The 24,141-nt window shown below is 44.0% G+C and overlaps 1 protein-coding gene across 7 annotated transcripts in view; it reads left to right on the top strand.

Moving 5' to 3' along the window:
* Nucleotides 1-12,183: 12,183 nt before the first annotated feature.
* RANBP17 (RAN binding protein 17) overlaps nucleotides 12,184-24,141 on the top strand; it is a 272,017-nt gene continuing 260,059 nt past the window's right edge. For 5 of the 7 annotated variants that reach the window (XR_009762109.1, XM_061622477.1, XM_061622479.1 and 2 more), the window contains exons 1-4: nucleotides 12,226-12,258; nucleotides 16,609-16,758; nucleotides 19,927-20,017; nucleotides 20,807-20,973. Coding sequence is in view for 6 of the 7 variants with exons in the window: in XM_061622477.1 (XP_061478461.1) it covers nucleotides 12,241-12,258; nucleotides 16,609-16,758; nucleotides 19,927-20,017; nucleotides 20,807-20,973 (426 nt within the window). In the remaining variant the exon portion in view is untranslated. Of the gene's footprint in view, nucleotides 12,259-16,608; nucleotides 16,759-19,926; nucleotides 20,018-20,806; nucleotides 20,974-24,141 lie in introns of all 7 variants that reach the window. The other 2 variants (XM_061622480.1, XM_061622476.1) reach the window with 1 other exon arrangement.

Genomic DNA, 24,141 nt, shown 5'->3' with positions numbered 1-24,141 from the left:
TTGTGCCTTTTTGAGTTCCTCTTCCCATGAAGGCTGGCATACTCCCAACATTAATTTCTCTGGCGGGATTACGTACTGAGGCTGGTCCTCGGATTCACTTTCTTTGTATTGTGGCTGTCTGGATAAGGCATTGTCGGAAGGCAGAGCTGAGGTCCCAATCCCGGGGAGCTGGATCCCGGAGAGTTGGGAGAAGAGTATTCGGATGGATGGCAGAGGGAAGGGGGAGGAACTTCCCCCCTTTGGAGCGAAGACGAAACAGTATGAATACCTGGTCATGCCGTTCGGGCTTTGTGGAAGTCCAGGAATTTTTCAAAAATTCATGAACGACGTGTTTAGAGACTTGTTGGACACATGAATTTTTGAAAAATTCCTGGACTTCCACAAAGCCCGAACGGCATGACCAGGTATTCATACTGTCCGTAAGCGGTCAAGAATCCTGTTTTCCATTCATCTCCCTCCTTCATTCTGATCAGATTGTACGCTCCTCTCAAATCCAACTTCGTGAAGATTTTTGCAGAGCGCAGTCGATCCAGCAACTCTGAGATCAGGGGCAGCGGGTAGCTGTTGGGGATGGTGATCTGGTTCAATGCGCGATAGTTGTTACAGGGTCTGAGTTCCCCCCCTTCTTTTTCACAAACAATAGTGGCGCTCCAGCAGGGGATTGTGAGGGTCGTATGAATCCTCGCCTCAGGTTTTTATCCAGAAATTCCTTCAGGGCCTCCCTCTCATTCTCTGTGAGAGAGTAGATTCTCCCTGATGGGATGCTGGCTCCTGGCACTAGGTCAATCGCACAGTCATAAGGGCGGTGGGGGGGTAAAGTCTCTGCCTCTTTTTCATCAAACACATCTTTGAATTCTTCATACTTTGGCGGCAGGGTCACTTGCTCGATCTTTTGCACTGCCCCCGCTAGGGTGTTCTTGATTCCTTCAGGTTGACAGTTCTCCTGGCAATACTGTGAGGTGAACCACGCCACCGCCTCCTTCCAACTTATAGTGGGTTCATGCTTTGCTAGCCAGGGCATTCCCAGAATCACCTCAAAGTTCGAGAGATCTGACACGTATAGCGAAATGAACTCTTCGTGCCCAGGGATTTGAAGTTTCACTTCCTCCGTGGCTTGTGTCACCCCTCCTGACTTCAGGGGTCTCCCATCGATAGTCTCCACAGCTAGGGGAGCGTCCAGTTTCCACTGGGAAATTCCATGACGCTTGACTAACTTTGCATCAATAAAATTTGTGGAGGCTCCACTGTCAATTAAGGCAGTGGAATTAAACACCACTCCTCTGGAAGTTGTAATCCGAATAGGCAAGACCAGCACCCCCTTTGAGGGAGGTTGGATCATTGGGGGGCCTTTATACAACGCTGCCCCCAGTCCACCGGCCTGCACATGGACTGGGTGTTCTAGTTTCCCGACGGCTCGGCTTTCCCCCCTTTCAGTCCACAGTCTCTGGCCACATGGCCCGGCTTTGAACAATAAAAGCATAAACGTTCCCAGCGTCGTCTTTCCTTTTCTTCTTCCGACAGTCTTGGCCTAGCCCCTCCCTGTCCCTCAGTTGCATTACCTGCCATCCCTGCAGTGGGAAGGGTCTTTCTGCGGGATGCCGAGGCTGAGTATCTCGGGACCTCCTGCTTCCTTTCCAGGCGCCTTCCTTCCATCCGGTGATCTATCTGTAGGCATAGCCGGATGAGCCCTGGTAGGTCAGCGGGGGGGAGGTCCTGGCCAACTCATCCAGGATTTCAGCATTTAATCCACTCCGGTACATAAACATCAGGGTGGCGTCATTGTAACCAGTTTCCTGGGACAGAATTTTAAAAGCGTTAGTGTACTCGGAAACAGTCCCTTTAGCTTGCTTCAGAGCGCCTAGTTGCCGCGCTACTGTTTCAGCCCTTTGCGGGTCTTGAAACATCTCGGTCATCTCCTGTATAAATCCTCTGTACCTTCCTAAGACAGTATCCTTTCTCACGAGATACGGAGTCACCCATTTTGCAGCTTCTCCCTCCAGGAGGCTAATCACAAAAGCTACTTTAGCCCCATCGTCTGGAAATTCCGTGTGCCTGACATCCAGATATAACTCACATTGAGCCACGAAGGTTGCCAACTGATCACTTTGTCCCGCATACTTTGGGGGCAATCCAATGGGAACCTTTACTACGGCAGCTGGAGGGGCTGTTCGCATCTGGTCTATCGTGGCCTTCAAGGTTTGATTATCCGTCTTCAGCGCCTTGACTGCTGCTAGCAGGGCTTGAACATCCGTCTGCAAATCAGCTACCTTAGTCCTCAAGAGTTCCACTTCTTCCGTCTCAGAAGTGGGGTTCGTCCCCCCCGCTGCTCCCTTTGACATCTTGTCCCAGTCAAGTGAAGAGAGCGTTGAGGGTGATTTAGGTGGCTCTGTCAAGCTGTCAGGCCCAGGATGTGACTCAGGAACCAGACCAACGGCTGTAGTTAATTCGTGTTTTATTAGGGTAATGTCCAAACAAAGACTGCGTTTTCTCATGAAGCAATACAGGGATACAGGTCCTGCGGCATTGGGAGAAAGTTGACAGAGCAAGGGACTTCTTCCCGCCTGTTCTTTAAGAAGGGGCCAAACGGGCGCGCAATCTTTCGCTCCTCCTTAACTGCCCCTCAGGTACTGCCCACCTTCCCCCCTTCTCTCCTGTCTTTTCAGCTGTCTGTGTGTGCGCGGTGAGGGGGGAAGCATCACCCCCTCCTCTTCTGAAGTTTCCGATTCCAGGATGGGGGATAGGGGAGGGGCTGATGGTAAACTGCCTCCCCGCTTTTCTGCTGTGAGCAGCCCTCCCTCTTCCCCCTCTTGCTCTGAGCCTGAAAGAGGGGGAGGCGTGAGAATGTCCAGGGAGGGCTCAGGCTCCCCGTTGCTAAGCGACCTTATCACTGGCAGTTCCTCTGTTTCGTCTTCGCTCCAAAGGGGGGAAGTTCCTCCCCCTTCCCTCTGCCATCCATCCGAATACTCTTCTCCCAACTCTCCGGGATCCAGCTCCCCGGGATTGGGACCCCAGCTCTTCCTTCCGACAATCTGGCTGGTTGACCAGCCACTCTGGGCGATGTACAAGATAAAATACATTGAACATTAAAATTAAAATGTAAGAACCCAACAGTAAAACTTAACCCATTCCAAAGGCCTGCCGGAAAAGCCAAGTCTTCAAAGTCCGGCGGAAGCTCATCATAGAAGGGGCATGGCGGAGATCATTTGGGAGAGAATTCCATAGGGTGGGGGCCACTATTGAAAAGGCCCTCCCTCTGGTCCTCACCAGCCTAGCTGTTTTAACCGGTGGGATCGAGAGAAGGTCTTCTGAGGCTGATCTTGTTGAGCGGCATCCCTGACGATGCTGGAGGCGCTCCTTCAGATAGACTGGTCCAAAACCATATAGGGATTTAAAGGTTAAAACCAACACCTTGAATTGGGCTCGGTAAGCAACCGGTATCCAGTGCAACTCCATTAACACTGGAGTGATATGGTCCTGCCGGCGGCCGCCTTTGATCAGACGAGCCACTGCATTCTGTACCAGTTGCAACTTCCGGACCGTTTTCAAGGGTAACCCCACGTACAGCGCATTACAGTAGTCCAGGTGAGAGGTGACCAGGGCATGTACTACTGGTGGGAGCAGATGGTTGGGTAGGGGCGCAGCCTCTGTATCAGATGGAGTTGATACAGCGCCGCCCGGCTCACAGCCGAAACCTGAGCCTCCATGGACAGCTGGGAATCAAGGATGACCCCCAGGCTGCGGACCTGGTCTTTTAGGGGCAAACAAACCCCATTAAGCACCAGGTCTATATCCCCCAACCTTCCCTTGTCTCCCACAAACAGTACCTCGGTTTTGTCTGGATTCAGCTTCAGCTTATTCCTCCCCATCCAGCCACTCACCGACTCCAGGCACTTGGACAGGGTTTCTACAGCCAACCTCGGTGAAGATTTGAATGAGAGATAGAGCTGTGTGTCATCCGCATACTGATGACACTGCAGCCCAAATCTCCTGATGAACGCCCCCAGCAGCTTAATATAGATGTTAAACAACATCGGAGAGAGGATGGAACCCTGTGGCACCCCGCAAGTGACAGGCCAAGGGTCCGAAACCTCCTCTTCCAATGCTACTCTTTGGTACCTACCGGAGAGGAAGGAGTGGAACCACTGCCATACAGTGCCTCCCACGCCTAACCTCTCCAGGCGGTCCAAGAGGATACCGTGGTCAACGGTATCAAAAGCCGCTGAGAGATCGAGGAGGACAAGGAAGGTGCCTTCGCCCCTATCCCATGCCCTCTTCATATCATCTACCAAGGCGACCAAGGCTGTTTCAGTCCCATGTCCAAGCCTGAAACCCGATTGAAATGGATCCAGATAATCTGCTTCCTCCAAGTGCGCTTGCAACTGCTTTGCCACCACCCGCTCAATTGCCTTGCCTAAGAATGGCAAGTTTGAAACTGGGCGGAAGTTATTCAAAACTCGAGGGTCCAAGGAGGACTTCTTTAAGAGTGGTTTTATTATTGCCTCCTTGAGCGCTGATGGCATTACTCCCTGTTCAAGTGAAGCATTTACCACCAGCTTGATCCCCTCGCCCAGTTTATCTTTACAGCTCATAATGAGCCATGATGGGCAAGGATCAAGTAAGCAGGTGGTTGGCTTTAAGGTTGAAAGCACCTTGTCCACTTCATCAGAAGGAAGAAGCTGGAACCTATCCCACACCACCAGAGCAGCACTGGTCACCTCTGGCTCACTCACTGTATCCACAGCGTACGGAATAGCACTTTTGATACGATCGATTTTCTCCGTGAAGTGCTTTACAAATTCGTCACAGGTGACCTTATCATGTTCCATCGGTTCCAGAGCAACTGGACTGACCAGGCTCCGGACCACTTAGAACAGTCTCCTGGGACAGCACTCCGCAGATGCAATAGAGGCAGCATAAAAATCTCTTTTTGCTGCCCTTATTGCCACATGATAGGTTGCCGCCGCAGCTCTAACATGTGTTCGATCGTCATCAGAGCAAGACTTCCGCCACCGGCGCTCTAGCCGTCTCACCTCCCGCCTCAGAATTCGCAACCGTGGGGTAAACCACGGTGCCGTCTGAGTTCTATTCAGGGGGAGAGGGCATTTCGGAGCCACCCGGTCTAATGCTCCGGTGATTGCGGTATTCCAACCTTCCACCAGGGCATCAGTCCAGTGGCTGTGTGCCTGCTCCAAATCCCCAAGCGCGTTCAGGAATCCATCAGGATCCATCAAACGCCTGGAGCGGACCATCTTAATGGGTCCTCCACCCCCACGGAGGGTTTGTGGCATCGAAAAGTCTACCTTCACCAAATAGTGGTCTGACCATGACAAGGGTATGATGTTCTAAAAGCCTCACAGCTGCTGGGCTTGGCTAATCAGAGGGCCACACCCACACCAGACTTGATTTCACTTGAGATAGTCACGGGTTCCCTCAAAGAATCCTGGGAAGTGTAGTTTGTGAAGGGTGCTGAGAGGAGATTCCTATTCCCCTGAGAGAATGTTTTAACAGTCAGCCACTCTGACTGAGACTCAATCCAGACAAGACTGAGACACTGTTGGTGAATGCCTTCCCTGCCCAGATGGTGGATGCTTACCCTGTTCTAGATGGGGTTACACTCCCCTTGATGGAACAGGTTCGTAGTCTTGGGGTTCTTTTCGATCCTTCCTTGTCTCTGGAGGCGCAAGTGGCCACGGTGGCAAGGAATGCATTCTACCACCTTCGGTTGGTAGCCCAGCTACGCCCCTATCTGGACAGCGATGAGCTCGCCTCAGTTGTTCATGCTCTGGTAACTTCTAGGTTGGATTACTGTAATGCGCTCTATGTAGGGCTGCCCTTGAAGACAGTTCGGAAGCTTCAGCTAGTGCAAATCGCAGCAGCCAGACTGCTGACGAGGACCAGCCGGTCAGCGCATATAACACCTGTTCTGGCCCATTTGCACTGGCTACCTATTTGCTTCCGAGCCAGATTCAAGGTGCTGGTTTTGACCTATAAAGCCTTACACGGCGTGGGACCGCAGTATCTTGTGGAACGCCTCTCCCGCTATGAACCGACCCGGTCACTTCGCTCAGCGTCTAAGGCCCTCCTCCGGGTACCAACCCATCGGGAAGCCCGGAGGACAGTTACTCGATCTAGGGCCTTTTCTGTAGTGGCCCCCGAATTGTGGAACAGCCTCCCCGAAGAAGTACGCCTGGCGCCGACGCTTCTATCTTTTCGGCGCCAGGTTAAGACCTGGCTATGCTCCCAGGCATTTTAATGTGTTTCATGTTACAATTTTAAATCTCTTTGTTTCAGTTTACTTATTGTGATATTTTGTATTTCTGTATTTTTAATCTTTTGTACACCGCCCAGAGAGCTATGGGCGGTTTAAAAATGAAATAAAATAAAATAAATAAATAAATAATTGAAGGTCTGTGAAGGGAACAGGGCGTCACTTAGCAACTCTCATCACCCTTCACTAACTACACTTCCCAGGATTCTTTGAGAGAAGCTTTGATAAATTCTTTTAAATTGTTTTTAAAAGATGTGTTTTTAAATTTGTATATTTGTTTTTAATGTTTTTAGTTATTATAAACCACCCAGAGAGCTTCGGCTATGGGACGGTATATAAATACACTAAATAAATAGATAAATAAATAATGATTGTCCAAAGTGTAATAGAGGCCTGGTGTGGATGTGGCCAGGGACAGCTTTGTTTTAAATTTGGGTGGCAGGTAGGGTTGCCAGGTTCAGGGCCTGATCCTGATCCTGTATTTTTAGGAGAAGAGAAAGTCAGCCAAGTGCAGGTGTTCAGTAAATCCCACTGAACCCAATAAGCATGCAAATGATCAATCCATCCTCAGCAAACTTGCACAGGATCCCATTCCTTACCTCCCGGATTAAAAAGCAGGGAAATTCACTAATTGGCAAAAAACCTTGTGGTTTAAGAACGTACCTATTGCCCACAGATATTTCTATCAAACTTTAAAAAGCAGTGAAATTGGACAGCTATAGTGAATGCACCAGGGGAGCAGGAGACCTGACCTCCTCTCTGAGATATTGGACTGCCCTACAAAGTTGTCAAAATGCCAACACAATTTGGGTTGGTCTTTCACAGTCCAATCCACTTGCTGTGTAGCTTGGAAGAATTTGATAACATGTGCCTCTCAGCATATGGTTAGAGGTTAGTTCTGAAATGTATAATCCCATACAACACAGTAGATAACCAACAGGCACAGCTCACTATTGTTTTTCATTCCTTTTCTTCAGTGGTGAGTGGAGTGGGTTGCCAATGACCTGTAATAACAATTCATAAACCTCCCCCCCACCCCTGAAATATTTCTGTGGATACTCTTGTAATGTATAATTAACTTACAGCACGATGGTATACACGTCTACTTCAAAAGAAATTATGTTTGTGTTTAAGGGGGCTTACTCCAAGGTAAGTGCGTACAGAATGTTTGCCTAGGCTTTGGTGTAGGATGTGGAAAAACAGGGCTCCTCTGCCTTTAACAGTTGTATCTCCATAATCAGTGAAAACAGGACATAACTGATTTCCCATGGTAAATGTGAGGTTGTGCAGGGGTAGGATGAGGGGAGAGAAGCAGCAACAACTGGGCTTCTGCTGGGAGGAAGGGCGGAATATAAATCAAATAATAAATAAAACTATACTTTCTAATTTTGTGTTATGCAGTGCCTCCTGTGGCAGACATTTTGTAACTGGTACCCTTAGCACTCTCTCAAAATTCAAAATGTCCCCCAGGTCCAAAAAAGGATACTTTTCATAGGGTTTCCTGAGATATATATGGACTATAAAAACAGGAATGTGTTACCATTATTGTCTGATACATTATGTACGTTTTAATATTTACATAAGTTGACTTTAGACTTAAATATATTTATTTGCAAATAAGCAATCTGTAGTTGGTCAAATGTTTTTTGCAGAGGATTACCCTACAATGTTAAATTCAACCCTGAAAGAAATCCACACTATGATTATAGATTATGCCTGAATGACATGGAAAACTGTTAAGCTGAATCCATATAGTGAAACTCTTTCACAGTGTGACTACCTTGCATAACATCCATGCCACAAAGGTGTGATGTTCCACTTTTTAGAACGCCAGCTTATCAGCCCTTCAACATAGGGCTTGCTTACATGGGACCCCAGATCCACATTAAAAATGCTGCTTTTTCACAGAGCAAGGAATTTCGGAAGACAATCACCCTGTTCTTTATAGATTACAACAAAGCCTTTGATTGTGTAGATCATGAAAAACTATGGAATGCTTTAAAAGAAATGGGGGTGCCACAGCATCTGATTGTCCTGATGCGCAACCTATACTCTGCACAAGAGGCTACTGTAAGGACAGAATATGGAGAAATCGACTGGTTCCCCATCGGAAAGGGTGTGAGACAGGGGTGTCTTTTATCACCCTGTTTATTTAATCTATACGCAGAACATATCGTACGGAAAGCAGGATTGGACCAAGATGAAGGAGGTGTGAAAATTGGAGGGAGAAATATAAATAATTTAAGATATGCAGATGATACCATACTACTAGCAGAAACCAGTAATGATTTGAAATGAATGCTGATGAAAGTTAAAGAGGAAAGCACAAAAGCAGGACTACAGCTGAACGCCAAAAAGACTAAAGTAATGACAACAGAAGATTTATGTAACTTTAAAGTTGACAATGAGGACATTGAATTTGTCAAGGATTATCAATACTTTGGCACGATCATTAACCAAAATGGAGAAAATAGTCAAGAAATCAGAAGGCGGCTAGGACTGGGGAGGGCAGCTGTGAGAGAACTAGAAAAGTTCGTCACATGTAAAGATGTATCACTGAACACTAAATTCAGGATCATTCAGACCATGGTATTTCCGATCTCTATGTATGGATGTGAAAGTTGGACAATGAAAAAAGCAGATAAGAGAAAAATCAACTCCTTTGAAATGTGGTGTTGTAGAAGAGCTTTGCGAATACCATGGGCTGCAAAAAAGACAAATAATTGGGTGTTAGAACAAATTAAACCAGTACTATCACTAGAAGCTAAAATGATGAAATTGAGGTTATCATACTTTGGACACATAATGAGAAGATATGATTCATTAGAAAAGATAATAATGCTTGGAAAAACAAAAGGAAGTAGAAAAAGTGGAAGGCCAAACAAGAGATGGATTGATTCCATAAAGGAAGCCACAGACCTGAACTTACACGATCTGAACAGGGTGGTTCATGACAGATGCTCTTGGAGGTCGCTGATTAATAAGGTCGCCATAAGTCGTAGTCGACTTGGAGGCACATAACAACCACCACCATATATCTCAGGTTCATTATGTGTAAACCTCTGTCAGTAATGTGAATGTCCAGCTCACGAGTCTTCAGAATGCCAGAAAGTAAAAATCTGAAGCAGGTGGCAAAATATATCAACGACATACATAATAATATCCACACGTGCAAAATAAAAATCCAGAAATCCTTTTATTTCTCCATTACCTATGTCAGGTTGATCAGGGCCTCTCAAGGAGCCACAGAAATCACTTCTCTGCCATCAGCTTGCCTAAGCCCCCCCCCCAGCCTCTTTACCTGAGAAACTGGCTGTGCAGCTCTAGAGTGCGTTCCCTTTCCTTTCTTGGAGGATTAAAGGGCAGGATATTTGCTTGTTTTGGCATCAGAATTAAACATTGCCCTTCTGAGGCCTAGTTCTCACAGAAAGCACTAAAAAGCAGGCAGGTAAACATTTCACAAATCCATTTGTTGCATCTGCAGAGTAACATCCAAATGGGCAGTTTGGAAGTGTCCTTTCAGGAAAAGAGAGTTATCCATATTTTTGCATGTTCACACCTAAGCCTGGAAGTACAAAACATCTCTTTAGCAATTGTTGTTCATTGCTTCCGTATTAATGAACTAGATATAAATCTATGGGCTCTATCACTTCAGACTGCAGACTGAAGGAAACTCACATGACTGAATGCTTTTCCATACAATAAATAAATAATAACTAAACAAACAAATACATAAATAATAAATTAAAAAACCAACAAAAAAATCAAACACCCCTGCACACAGAAAACCAGACGCCAGGGGAAAGAATTCTAGTCTGACTTCCTCCTTAACACTAATGAGTGATCATGTTTATTTACATATTTTACCTGGACTTCCTATAATGTTCTAAGCCCACCACTAATGGTAAGTTGTAAGAAAGGTAGTGCTTAATGTGTTTGAAGGAGGATGGCCTTTGTCATGTCGGTTGAAGGAGTCTGACACTGGCACTGATTGTTCAGTTCTAAAAAAATTGTGCATGCATGCATGTGCACACACACACACACACACACACACACACACACACACAGATAATTCTCTGGTCCTTTTAGTTATGGAGATAAAGTCAATGTCACTGGCAGGACGTGTGCCTTGCATAGATACTTAAGGATTCAGTTGCTAATGTTTCCAGCTAAAACACTAGGCTACCTCATGGATATAGCCAAATTCTACAAAATTGAGCATTACCTGAGCCAGTGTAATGATGTGCTTAGTCTTGGACTAGGACTGTGGAGACCAATGGTCTAATTCCAATTCAAGCTCGTTACAGGACCTTGGGCCAGTCACTCTCTTAAGCCAACTTACCTCACAGGTCTGTTGTAAGGACAAAAAAGGGAGCAGGAAGAACTGTCTGTGCTCTGTTGAGCTCTTTGGAAGAAAGGTTATATAAATGTGAATAAATAAGTACTATTCTAGAGTAATATAGTTTTAGCTGTGGATGTGTTTTACAGTATTAGATTATTATTAATAATAATTTCTTTCAATGCCAAGTCACAGAGCTGATCTACTTATTGATTTTTAGTTAATTTTGATTCCTCTTTCTTTGCTTCTCATTGTTGCTGTGTGAAGATTGTCTTACTGTATATTCTAGAGTCATATTTACCTATATGAACCTGTATCGCTTGCAACATGGCTGTGGCCCTTCTAGGACATGTAAACTATAGTGGCAAAACAAATAATCCAGAAAGATGTAGATCTGAACAAAATTGTTGAGTATGTCTTAAGCAACGATTGACTACTTAACTATCAGAAAGTAGTTTTATGGTTTAATGATTTGATTTTAGATTGCTGCAAGTTTGATCAACTGTCGCTCTTTTTTTTGCTTATATGTGGACTAAATCTTATTCTGTGGGTTTCTCTGTAGGAATAGTAACGTGCATGCTAAGCTTTCTTTCACTGAGGGACTTGATTATATATATCACAATTATATATATCACAATTATGTGATTATGTGATTATATATATCACAATTATGGCTCTATAACTGCCACCTTGGTAACAGCATTTGTATGTTGGCAGCTGATGAAGGCGGAAGCTGAAACGTTTTCTTAATATAATAAAAACCTCTGTTTGGTTAATCACAATTATGTTCATATATATATATGAACATAATTGTGATTAACCAGAGGTTTTTATTATATTAAGAAAACGTTTCAGCTTCCGCCTTCATCAGCTGCCAACATACAAATGCTGTTACCAAGGTGGCAGTTATAGAGCTTTGAGGATGGAATGCTCAGAGGGGCTTCATTTGCAGAAGCTAAGTCGTGGTGGTACTGTCCTCCAGGTTCAGGCCATGTGGTGCCAATGTGTCCAGAGAGTAAATCCAAAAGTTCTCCCTTTTGGTCAGTGCTGCTGGATCTGCTGGCATCTCTATCGCTGTAATGGAAAAGTCCAACAGGCTGTGACCCTCGATGTTAAAATGCTTTGCAACTGGTTGCTCCACTTTTTTTGTCAAATTGCCGACTTGTGGTTCCTGAAGCGCGTGTGTAGCTCAGTTGTGGTCTTTCCTACGTATTGGATATGACATCCTGGTCTTTTGCACTCGATAATGTAAACTATATTGCAGGACCTGCAGGTGATGTTCTGTTTGATGTAATATATACATGATGTAATATATACAGTACTCGAAAGGCCTTACGAAAATACCATTCAGAAATCTCAAGTTAAAACAAAACAATAAATGTGATTAACAAAACAATTAAAAGGGGCAAGACGCGGCCCTTCCGCATTCCTCCACTTAACCCCTTCCCGTCCTAATCTCGCTCTCTCTCTCGTCCCCCACGTTTCGTTTCATCTGAGCTGCTACTGCCGCTTCCTCCTGCTGGGCGTGCCCTCTTCTTCGCCCCGCCCCCCGCCCTGCCCCTCTTCGCTCTGGCGCGCCGAGCCCCGCCTCTCCGCCCGTGCTCCTCTCGGCGTCGCCCTCCCGCCGAGGAAGATGGCGCTGAGCGGCCAGGTCAGCGTGCGCGTATGGGGGTGGTAGCAGCAGCGGCGTCGAATGGGGATTCTGACCGTTTGGGGGGTGTGAGAGAGAGGGGAGATGGCCCAGCCTGCGGGGAGGGGCAGGTAGGCCGTCGGTGAAGGAGGGCTTGAGGGTGGGGTGGGGGGATGAAATAGAGGCGATGTGCGAGGTGAGGGTGGCGTTGTTGGAGGACGGTAGCGCCCCTTCATAGGGAGGCAGTGCTTGGAGGGTGTGTGTATGTAAGTTGGGGGGCAAGAAGTGGCGAGCCTCCCCACGTTAGTTTGGGATGTTGCAAGGGAGAGGATGGGCGCCACCTGAGGGTCTCTCGGACGTGGGGCGACAGTGCTTGGAGACCGTGAGCACCTTACGAGCTGGGGAAGGTGGGCGCTAGTGCTGTCGATCAGGGGTGTCGGAGAAGGTTAACATGACGGGGTTTTAAAAATATATATACACTAATTGCCATTTTACAACGAGCAGCTTTCTAAGGCAGTAGACTAGAGGCTTTTGCCATGCATTAGTATAGAGCTAGGTGGGAAATCCTGTGGTGGATGAGAAGCTATGGTGACTGAGGAAGTGTGTGTGTGAGAGAGAGCGAGGAGCGAGCGATGGTTTGGATTTTGATCTGTGGATAAAGGCTTTTTGTGACTAGTCCATCTGCAGCAGTTGTCTGTTTTGGTCCCGTCCTGTGTTATCTAGATAAAACTCTGGTTTCTTTAAAACAGCCACGCTGCTGTCATTTGTTCAGTCTCAAAAGTATATGGTTCAGAGCACGTGGATGGCTCCATGGTCTCTATTCCTTGTCTTCTAAGGAATGTTCAGTCATCTGGGACAACATTACAGGAGGTATAAGTACCCCAAGAGCATGTTCTTTTCAGTGCAAAGACTGAAGAAGGAATACATTCTTGATTCTTACTTTGGTACACTGGAGATTCATATAGAGCTGTCTACAAGAGCTGTTGAAAAAGACAAATACAGACACTTTGTCAAGTATGTGTGTTGCTAAAGCACCAGGCAACATGGTATTTGCTACGTGTTTCCTTTATTTCTTAAACAAGGTCTGAGTTGCACGTGTTTCTTGCTTTTCTGCTTCAAGGGTGCTGAAGCTCTCTTAAGATCATCTCAGAACTTGATGGCCGTTGGGACACACTGTGTTTTTGGCCTGACAGGCACACTTTCAGTCTGATTTTCTACACTGGGCACCAAAGGGATGAGGGCAGGGAGGAAGTTAATGATGACTGTTTTGTTATGGATGGATCGTTCCTTGATGTTTTTGCAGGTGTCATTAAGCTCCACACAGGTAGCTGCCCAGTTAGTCTGCTCTGTCTCCAGTTGTTGATGAATCCAGATGGCTTCCTATCAATCCTAGGGATACTTTTGCTGATGTGACCATTGCAAGCCTTGTCATTTCTTTGAATAGGGATTAGCATAGGTGATTGACAGAATTGGCCATGCAGACTGGGCTGATGAGAGTGGGAGTCTAACAACATCTGGAGGGACATAGGTTAGCCATTTCTGTTTATTTATTTTATTTATTTAAAATATTTCAGTCCCGCCCTTTCTTTCCTATAATAGGGCACTCAGGGCAGCTTACAATAAAATCGAACATGTACATAATAAAAATTGTACACAATAAAGATCACAAAAACATTAAAATAAATTAAAATAAAATGCAATTAAAATACATAAAATACTATTTATCTATCTACACACACACACACACATAGGGAATAGTACTGAAGGGACTACAGAGGTAAAAATTAACGTAGAAGACGTAAAATCAGTGTCAGGCTCTACCCTCAGACCCTCCCAAAGGCACTCCGGAACAAGATTGTTTTCTGAAGTCTCTGGAAAACCATCAGGGAGGGAGCAGAGCGGGCTTCTTGGGGTAGGATATTTCAATGCTTGGAGGCCACAGCTGAAAATGCTCTCTCTCATGTGCCTGTCAGTCTAACATCTTTCATTCCAGGCATGCAGAGGAAACTAGAGGCAGATGATCTTACATCCTGGGCAGGTACATATGGGCGTTAGCAGTCCCTCAGGTACATTGATGCAAGCCTTGATGTCACCAATGCATTTGTCACTGTGGCCAGGAATGGACACAGCTGGTAGACCAGTTTGAGCTGGCCAAAAGCACTCCTAGCTACCGCAGCCACCTGATATTCAAGCAACAGGGATCCAAGAGGACTCCCAAACTGTGGACCTGCTCTTTCAAGGGGAGTGCAACCCCGTCCAGAATAGGTTGCAACCCTATCCCTGGCACAGTTTTCCCCTTGACCAGCAACAGTTCCGTCTTGTCTGGATTAAGTTTCAGTTTGTTAGCCCTTCACAGCCTCCAGGCATCGGTTTAGGATGAGCACTCCCTCCCTGCGATCATGTGGTAGGGAGAGATGGAGTTGAGTATCTTCAGCATATTGATGACATTGTACTCCAAATCTCCTGATGACCTCTCCCAGCGGTTTCATATAAATGTTAAAGAGCATGGGAGACAGAACGGAACCCTGCAGTACCCCGTAGGCCAACGGCCAGGGGGTTGAGCAGTAGTCTCCCAGCACCACTTTCTGGGTCCTGTCCATCAGGTAGGACCGGAGCCACCGTAAAACAGTGCCTCCCAATCCCATCCCAGCTAGACGGCCCAGAAAGATACCATGGTCGATCGTATCGAAGGCCGCAGAGAGGTCCAGCAGCACCAACAGGGATGCACTCCCCCTGTCTGATGCCCGGCGTAGGTCATCAAGCAGGGTGACCAAGGCAGTCTCTGTCCCATGACCAGGCCTGAAGTCTAGATAGTTTAGATAGTCTGATTCATCCAGGAAAACTTGGAGCTGAGCAGCCACTACCTTCTCAATCACCTTGCCCAAAAAAGGGAGATTAGAGAGTGGGCGGAAGTTGTTAAGGTCCTCAGGGTCTTAAGAAGGCTTCTTTAACAAAGGTCTTATCACAGCCTCCTTCAACAATGTTGGCGTAGAACCTTCCCTTAGGGAAGTGTTAATTAAATATGTCAACCAGTCAACCACTCCCACTCTGGCAGATTTGATTAACCAGGATGGGCAAGGATTGAGAGAACAAGTAGTGGCGGTTGATTCTCCCAAAATCCTGTTGTAGAACATGCCCTGGTATCTTTTTGGCTAAATTACTCTAAACTAAAATAATTTACATGGGGCTGCCCTTAAAGACAATTCAGAAATTTCAGATGGTCCACAAAGTGGTGGTCCATTTAATACCTGGGGTTACCTGTAGGGACTGGGAGAATATTGCACCAGTCTTGGTAAAGTTCTGCTAGCTTCTAATTTAAGGTGCAATTTTTGTTTCTTCTTTAATTTTTTTCCCAAGCGACAAACAAAACATTTAAACCTCAAAACAACAGATTATCTCTGAATTGCTCCTTTGGAAGAACAGCTACCACTCTTACATACTGCTGGAGCTTTTAAGCTCCAGGTGTGTAGGCTTGATAGCATATCTGGTGGGCTTTAATTATTTGATTGGTATTGTTTTTATTGAATCTACTGTTTTCTTTCTTTTTCTTCTATGCGGTCTCGGGAACTGCAGAGTTGAAAGATGGCTTACAAATACTTACGTGTGCCCCCTCTGAGGGAGGTGCAAAGGGTAGGGACATGAGAAGGGCTTATTAGTGGCTGCACGTCCGGCACTATCGCTATCTGTTTTTAGGTGCCAGGTAAAAACATTTTTGTTCACCCAGGCCTTTGGAGCTTAATTTTCTGTTTATTTTTAGTTAGAAAATTGTTTTATGTCATTTTTTATTATTTTAGTATGTTTTTATTGTTTTTGTATCTGCTTTTCATGTTTGTAAGTTGCTTTGAGTTTCATTTTGGGAAAAAAGTGACCAATAAATACAGTAAATAATCATCATAACGGTGCTTTCCTGTTTGTTATGCTGAAAAAAATGCTGATTTAGATTGTCACGGAAATTCAATTGCTTGAGCACCGACTTCCATTTTTGGAGCTGATAAATAATGCTTGTATTCTTTGCACATATGTCACATCAGTGCCAGGTATTTCTTCTTGTTGAGAAATGGGTGGGAGGAATTGAGTGAGCATCCCCTGTGTCCTCCTTACCCCACCCTGGAGCAATGGCTCAGGGATACTTCATGTATTTAAACACAAAGCGTTGTATCAGACATAGTGGGCTATTCTGAGTAAGACTGAGATAAATGGAATTAAATTAGTCATTACTACATTTATCGATTTCAGCTGATGTACTCTGAATATGACTTACTTGGATACAGCCCATTCTGTCTTTCATATTTCTTTATATCAGTGTTCCTAAATAAATAGTAGTGTGAGGATATTAAGGGAGGGTCATTCATATTTGATTTTTTTCCCCAGCAGAGTTTGGCAGAGCTAGAAGTTCTTTGTAAACAGCTCTACGAGGGGACAGATTTAGCACAGCGAATACAAGCAGAAAAGGTGCTCTTGGAGCTTATTAACAGTCGTGAATGTCTCAGCCAGTGCCAGCTTTTACTGGAACAAGGAACAGTAAGTGCTTGAAACTTCATAATCTAAATATACATTCATTATATTTGTTAGCAAAAACCAACATACCAGTTCCCAGAACTGTGTTTATCAAGATAATTTTACAAATGCTTCTTTACCCATGCATTTTGTCTTTCATAAATACTAGTGTAAGATGTGAAAGTAGTGAAAGTGAACTTTTTTTATCTTGGAAAGGAGACCCCATGCACACAAAAGGGTTGGATGCAACATAACCATAGGAGATGCTTTTCCTTCTGACTGCATTGCTTGTTTTGATCTCTGACTTTCAAGCGACACAATCCCATTATGGAAAAGGCTTGCAAAATCATTAATACTTTAGAAGAACAATGACAGATACATCATGTTTATGCATATGTTAGGAGTTAATCATGCTTACCGTTTCACATGGTGATGAATTGGTTTATGTGAATGAAATGTTAGCTTCCTTGGGGAAAAATGGAAGAATCATTCTAGACACCAAGTATATCAGTCTAAAGCTGTGTTTTAGCAGATTAAATCTGTGCATTCAAATTGAATATCTCTTCCTGCTTATGGACAGGGAATGTCCTGCCTTCAGGTGGATTCCAACTTATGGCGACCCTATGAATAGGGTTTTTGTGATAAGTGGCATTCAGAGGTGGTTTACCATTGCCTGCCTCTGAGGCTGAGAGGCAGGGCCTGGCCCAAGATCACCCAGGGTGCTTCATGGCTGTGTGGGGGTTTGAACTCTGGTCTTCCAGGTCGTAGTCCAACACTCTAACCACTACGCCACACAGGGAAAGAGCTCCGTAAAGTCATGGAACTCCGTTGTTATTTTCTATTTGACAGACATATTTTCAAACTCCAGTCACTGGATTCCCTGGGTCTGGTAAAACTGAGCTCATTTCAGATGCTCTTTGAACATTCAGTCAGTTCAACAATGAAGATGAGATGAAAACTGGAAATGGACTGGGTTAGACCTGGCCAAAATTCCTATGCCCTGGTGCCTGAGCGGGGCTGGTCTTACCATTAGGCAGAGTGAGGTGGCTGCCTCAGGTGGCATGTGCTGGAAGGCAGATAGCAGTGGTAAGATGCTGGAGGACACATTTGTGTGTATGCTGTGCCCCCTAATCTGGCTTGCTGCCCTCAGTTGTCCTGGAGGATGCTGTCCCACTGTCGCTGTTGAAGTAAGATTCATCTGTCAGTTTGGTCAGCTTCTGTATATGGAATGAGAGGGGCATCCACTTGTCTGCCTCAGGAAGTAAAATGTCTTGGGTAAGCCCTGTACATCTATAATGCCCATGCTTCCCAACCTTCCTGAACACACTGTGCTTGGTGTGTGTGACTGTCAAACAACTCTTGTCAAGTTTGTCGCTTCCATACGATGAATCAGGCATTCTGGGCCATCCCCTCCTCTTCCATTATGAAGTGGGGGCGGGAAGGCCCACATGTATGCAGTATGACGCCTCCAATCGTGTTTAAAGAAGTCTTTCCCACCTGGTTTTCTCCAGGTGTTTTGGGTTAAATTTCTATCAGCCACTGGCAAAATGGCCAATGGTTGTGGAGGATGGGAGTTTGTAGTCCACAACATCTGGAGGGCACCAGGTAAGGTGTTCTTACAGCCTCCAAGCAATGGTGTCATCACCAAGTGCCTGTCCCCAAAAGCTTCTAAACACAGGGGGAGGGTGGGATTTTAGATAGCCGGTATGCATCTATATTGGATGCAAAATAAACACAATCTAGTTTTCCTGAATTATTTCCAAATAGGGTGGTTGTGGTGGAGTAGCTTGGCTCCTCTATTATTTGATATGTATTGTCATCTAGGACAGGATTCACCTGGATTTCAGTTAGTTTGGAACTATATATGCTGCTCTGTGCACATTTATAAGACACTTTTGTTTTGTAAGTTTGCATTTACCAAAAGACAAGAAATATAGGGCTGTATCCATCACTGCTGTGGTGCCAGCAGAACAGTCTTTTGCTTGCGCAATGCGACTTCCCTTTCCACTCCTGCCCTCCTTCAGTCCCCCCCTGCATCCTCAAAATCCTTAACAAATTAGCATATTCTAAGCTGTTATTCAGAACTAATGTAGAACAGCATTAAAGAGGCTGCTGCTACAGACTGTTCCAAAGAATGTGCAGCACATAGATCATGCGTCCTGCATTTCCCACCAATTTTTCCTGTATGTCAATTCCATTTCAGCCTTAAAGCATGCCATATACTGAGGAATGTTTTGTTACCTGCTTGAATAGTTGCGCTGAGAAAAAGAAAACAAGCGTAAAAAACTTCAAAAGTTCAAACTAGATTTAGTTAAAAATCTAGTGTTTGTATTTTTCCATTATAGATTATAAGAGAATAACAATGTTTGTGATCATGCATTGTTCAATATAATTTCACGGTATTACTCTGTTCCTTTCCATACATTCCAGCCTGGCATCAGCAGTCAGCATGGTTAGACATTTGTTGAGGCCCAAGGAATAGCAGAGGGTCCACTACCAACTAGAGATGCTGGGACGATCTTTTATTCCCTGATGGGAAAAATCTGTTTGCTGTCACTTCTACTGCTATGGCCCATTTCTGCTCCTTATAGCCCTGCTGGCATCAGCGGGGCTGTAAGGAGCATGAGAGCTGTGTTTTAGTTATTCTGGCAAAGCTGTAATTTAGAAGAGAGTTGCTGTAGACTCTATGAAGATCGGGCCCTGTATGGGCCCGATCTTCATAGAGCCTACAGCAACTCTCTTCTAAATTACAGCTTTGCCAGAATAACTAAAACTAAAACTAAATATATATTTAGGGCTGTAGCCTTGAAAATAATGTAATTGTTATTATATAAATGTAAATTGTTATATAAATTGTTATTATATAAATGTAAATACAATATGTGTCTTTATCCCGTATTGTGACAAAATCACTATGGCTGAAATATATAGCCTCACGCTTACATGTCAGCATTTATTGTGATGTCGTGCTGAGAGCAGTAACTGTTTTTGATGTTCAAGCATTTTATTTGCTTGCATGGTAAGGACTGAGTTGTAAGTTTTATATCAAAACATATATATCCAGGTAAATAGTACAAATTTGCGATAGTGAGGTCTTGATTCTTGTTGCAAGATTACATTTTTTGGATGATATCTAAGGATTTTTTAAATGAATAATTATTACTGGCATCTGAATTGTGTGTTTTTCTCTAGACATCCTATGCGCAACTACTAGCAGCAACATGCCTCTCAAAACTTGTATGCAAAACACCTCCTTTACCTGTTCAGCAAAGAATGGACATCAGTAAGTATTGTTTATTGTTGGAAAAAAATGATTGAATGTTGTAATGGAGCAATGTGAAATAAGGCCTCTGAGAGAAAGTAAGGCATCCTGACATAGCTAATCAGGTGGTCTTCAAGCTAACTAAAATAATTTTGAATGGGACAAATGCTGTTTGATTCCAGCTGACAGCCAGCAGCTCAGTAGATGTGAAATACACAAATTTCCCAAAGTGTCTTGTCTGCTAGGAAACACCGAATAGATGTGGAATCAATACATAGAGAACTAGAGGTAATTGGGTATGGCAAGCTGCTCCTGTAACCTTCATAGTTCCATTCAGCTTTGGCAGGGGTAGCCAGTGTGGTGCCCTCCAGGTGTTGTTGTACAGCAGTGCCCATTGGCCCCAGCCAGCATGGCCAGTAATCTGGAGTGATGGGATCTGTAATCCTAACAGAGTCTAGAGGGCACCATGTTGGCTATCCCTGAGCTTTGGTTTGGGTGTAGACAACATGTCAGTACGCTGGTCAAGAACAATACTGGACATATTTATCACACAGACGGCTGAAATGTTCCTGCTATGGGAGATGTAACTAGAAAGAACTAATGGCAATCTTGTCCAAAAATATTATTTAGGAGTTCTTGTACTTTTATAATAGCATTAAAATAACTGCATTTGCATTTGGAACATATTACTATACAATATCTGGCCCCCGAACCTCACTCTATGTATTTCACAATAATATCATAGATTATAAATGCTTGATGCATTAATCATAAAAATAATTTGATTTATTTTTTGGTATTTTGGTACAGGAAACTACATATTAAACTATGTTGCATCTCGACCAAAACTGGCCCTTTTTGTGATCCAAGCTCTTGTTCAAGTCATTGCTAAGATCACAAAGTTGGGCTGGTTCGATGTTCAAAAAGACCAGCTCATCTTTAGAGACATTATTGCTGATGTTAAAAAGTTTTTACAGGTAAGAAAAACGGAACATGACTGTTAAAAACATTTCTGTGTTAAATATAGTAATATATTTTAAATGACATATAGTTGATCCTAAGGAGACACAGAATGGGAAAAAGTACTTAGTAAGCTGCAAATTGTAAAATTAAAGACTGCTTGAAATATAAAACAAGAGTAGACTTTAAGATTGAGACTAGACAAGGCGTTGTCATAGGTAACCATGAAAACTGGAGTAGAGAATGAGTTTGCAACTGGATGAAAAACCTGTGCAAAAAAGTAGCATTTTCATAGACATCTTGGTAGTGTAGTATTGCATTAGTGCTAAGGAGATGTATGAGACTGTTGGGATTTCCCTTAGGAGGTAATGCTAGAAGCAATCGATTATATCTCCTATAAACTCTGCTCTGAGTTAGTCCAGCAGTGCCACAGGTTACTGCTAAGTGTGGGACAGAGCTAGTTTCCACCACTGAGGCTGCAATCCAGTACACACTTACCTGGGTGTAAGTCTCTTTGAACCCAGTGGAGTTTACTTCTGAAATAGACATGTATTGGATTGCAGCCTGAATCAGTGATACGTTGTTTACACCAGTCCTTTCCAACAGATCCTAGGACTGGGATTTTAGTCAGATTAACATGTTGAAACAGATATTCTCTTACAAGGTGAGTTTTTTTTTCAGCTGGACTGGTTAAGCAGAATTCTTCATGCTTAATTGAAACAAGTGTTCTGTGGCTCTGTTTTTAAAGATAACATCAGCACTCTGGCTGAGCTCTGATACCCACACAAAGTTCTCACATGTACAGGTTTGCCTATTCATGTTAGTCAAAGGGGCAGCATACATAGAGGCTCTGTCTGCTCCTTGTGAGCAGTGGGCAGACTCTTGCATATGCAGGAGATCCATGTTCATGTGAAATAACAACCAGATTCTGGCAGCTGTGTTAACCAAGTGCGTAAAATATAACTCATTTATTTTAAATCAAATATTCTTTTGTTGGACTCCATCTGCCATCATCCCTGACCATTGGCCATGCTGGTTGGGGCTGACAGGAGTTGGAGTCCAACAACATCTGGAGGGCCAGCTATTCCCCACTTCTTCCAGAAACTCTGCCCTGGGCTCCTGCTGGGAGGAAGGGCAGGATATAAATTAAATAATAAATAAATGAATAAATGAATAAATAAATAAACTCAAGGCTTCAAGAGATAACAAGAGTTAAGGTAATGCACAGATTTTGAAAATGCATATGAAAGGTTCTTTCCCCCCTTCTGAGTGGTGCTTGTATTGAAAACTAATTTGTAATTTATACCTAGGAGTGTGTGTGGATTTTCTTCTTGTGGTTCTTACGGCTGAGATTTTCATCATTTTGTTCAAAATTATGCATTGAGTGTTTTTTTTTCCTGGTCACTCTTTGACACTTGCCTTCCACAGTATCTCACTCCTTTTGTCGGTCAGAGTATCTGGCACCAAATGGGTGTTGTAAAAGATATAAGGAATTGTATAGCAAAGTGAACCCAGGATACCTAGGATTTCTTAGTACTTAAAAAGTTCTTGATATACATTGTCTTAGTAATCCTTACCAAAGCCTGATAAGAGGGAGTAGCATTATCCCCGTATTATCGATATGGGAAAAGGACTGAGGCCAAGAGTTGTTTGTCTTAGGCCACCCAATATGTTAATGGCTAAATGAGATTTAAGCTGATTCTAGTTTCACAAATGTGAAGCCGTCTGCTATTAAATGTCATTATATGCTGTTGCTATTTTTGCATGAGGGGAAAAAGCTGATAATATGTTGCAGTTAATGCACTTTAAAATCATTAGGAAAGTACGATAAAATGGGCCCTTTGTTCATTAACAACAAATATGAGAATAATACTGTGGCTTTTTGCAGTTATTTTTATTAATGTAATTTGATTTTACATTCATTATTAAAATGTTTGCAGTGTGATTCTGCTGTAGTTAATTCATTAATAATAGAGATTCAAACTCAAAACTTTGCTGCTTAAGAGACTTCCTTTGTTGAATTATTTTCCTGCAAGAGAGAAAATGAAACCGTATTTCTAGTACTGGTCTGAACTGAACATTCAAAACAGAGATGTTCGTCAGTAGGAAACGTTAGTCTTGGACACAAGCATTTGGATTGTCATTAAATGAAGGGGAAAAAAAGGGGGGGAGGAAGGAATCCTGTTTAAATTAGTAAATGTATCTTCCTTGCCTAGTATAGCAGTAAGTCTTCCAGCCATTCCTAGAATATGGTAGTGTGTGGCTGTGGCATGTTTTTTTCTGGTTGCCTAAGACCTTGGGGAGCCAAGGCCAATTTGAGTAGATGACACTTAAATGGATTAAATAGGCTAATGGTCTAAACTGATATAATGTGACTTCATGTGCTTGCAGTAGTAGAGAAACTCCCTCTTCCCTGATGCAGGCATGAGTCCTATTCAGGTATTACTACCTATGGGTACTGAATGTCTGAAGGGGCCAGCAGGAACACATGGGGCTAGAACTACATCCTTAATGGTGTGTGTCCTGGCCATGCTCAGGAGTATGGCCAGCGCATGAGTGGATGCCATTCTCAAAGAGGGGGGCGTTTGTAGTTTTTCCAACACAGGGGCAGGAATCCTGGTCAATCTGGGTTCCTGCTTCTGCCCTGAAAACTCTGCATAGAAGCGGTCCCCTTCAGACTGATGCCACTCATGGCTTTGCTTAGGGGTGTGTTGCTGGGGTGGTGGTGGGGCTAGCCCTGCATGTTTCCACCTTTAATATGAGCCAGGGTGGCGTAGTGGTTAAGGTGTTGGACCACAACCTGAGAGACCAGGGTTCGAATCCCCACATAGCCATGAAGCTCACTGGGTGACCTTGGGCCAGTCACTGCCTCTCAGCCTCATGAAAACCCTGTTCATAGGGTCGCCATAAGTCGGAATTGACTTGAAGGCAGTACATTTACATTTAGCTACTCTATGTATTGAAAATCAGTCAGCCTTTTTTGTGTCTGTGTGTGTGTTCTAAATTTGTGGTGCTAAAGTTGCTATATGTCATTCGGAAGTATACATTATGAAATATCTTTAAAGAAATCCATTGTTACCCTTTCATATTTATACTTTGGGAACTGGAAAAGTAATCTGGGCTGAAAATATGGAGACTGAGATTTGTCTATGATGATAATATGGAGTCTGAGATTAAAAGCCATC

Source organism: Rhineura floridana, chromosome 4 (genome assembly GCF_030035675.1).
Source record: "Rhineura floridana isolate rRhiFlo1 chromosome 4, rRhiFlo1.hap2, whole genome shotgun sequence".
NCBI lineage: Eukaryota > Metazoa > Chordata > Lepidosauria > Squamata > Rhineuridae > Rhineura > Rhineura floridana.
This window is presented reverse-complemented; position numbering and strand designations above follow the sequence as displayed.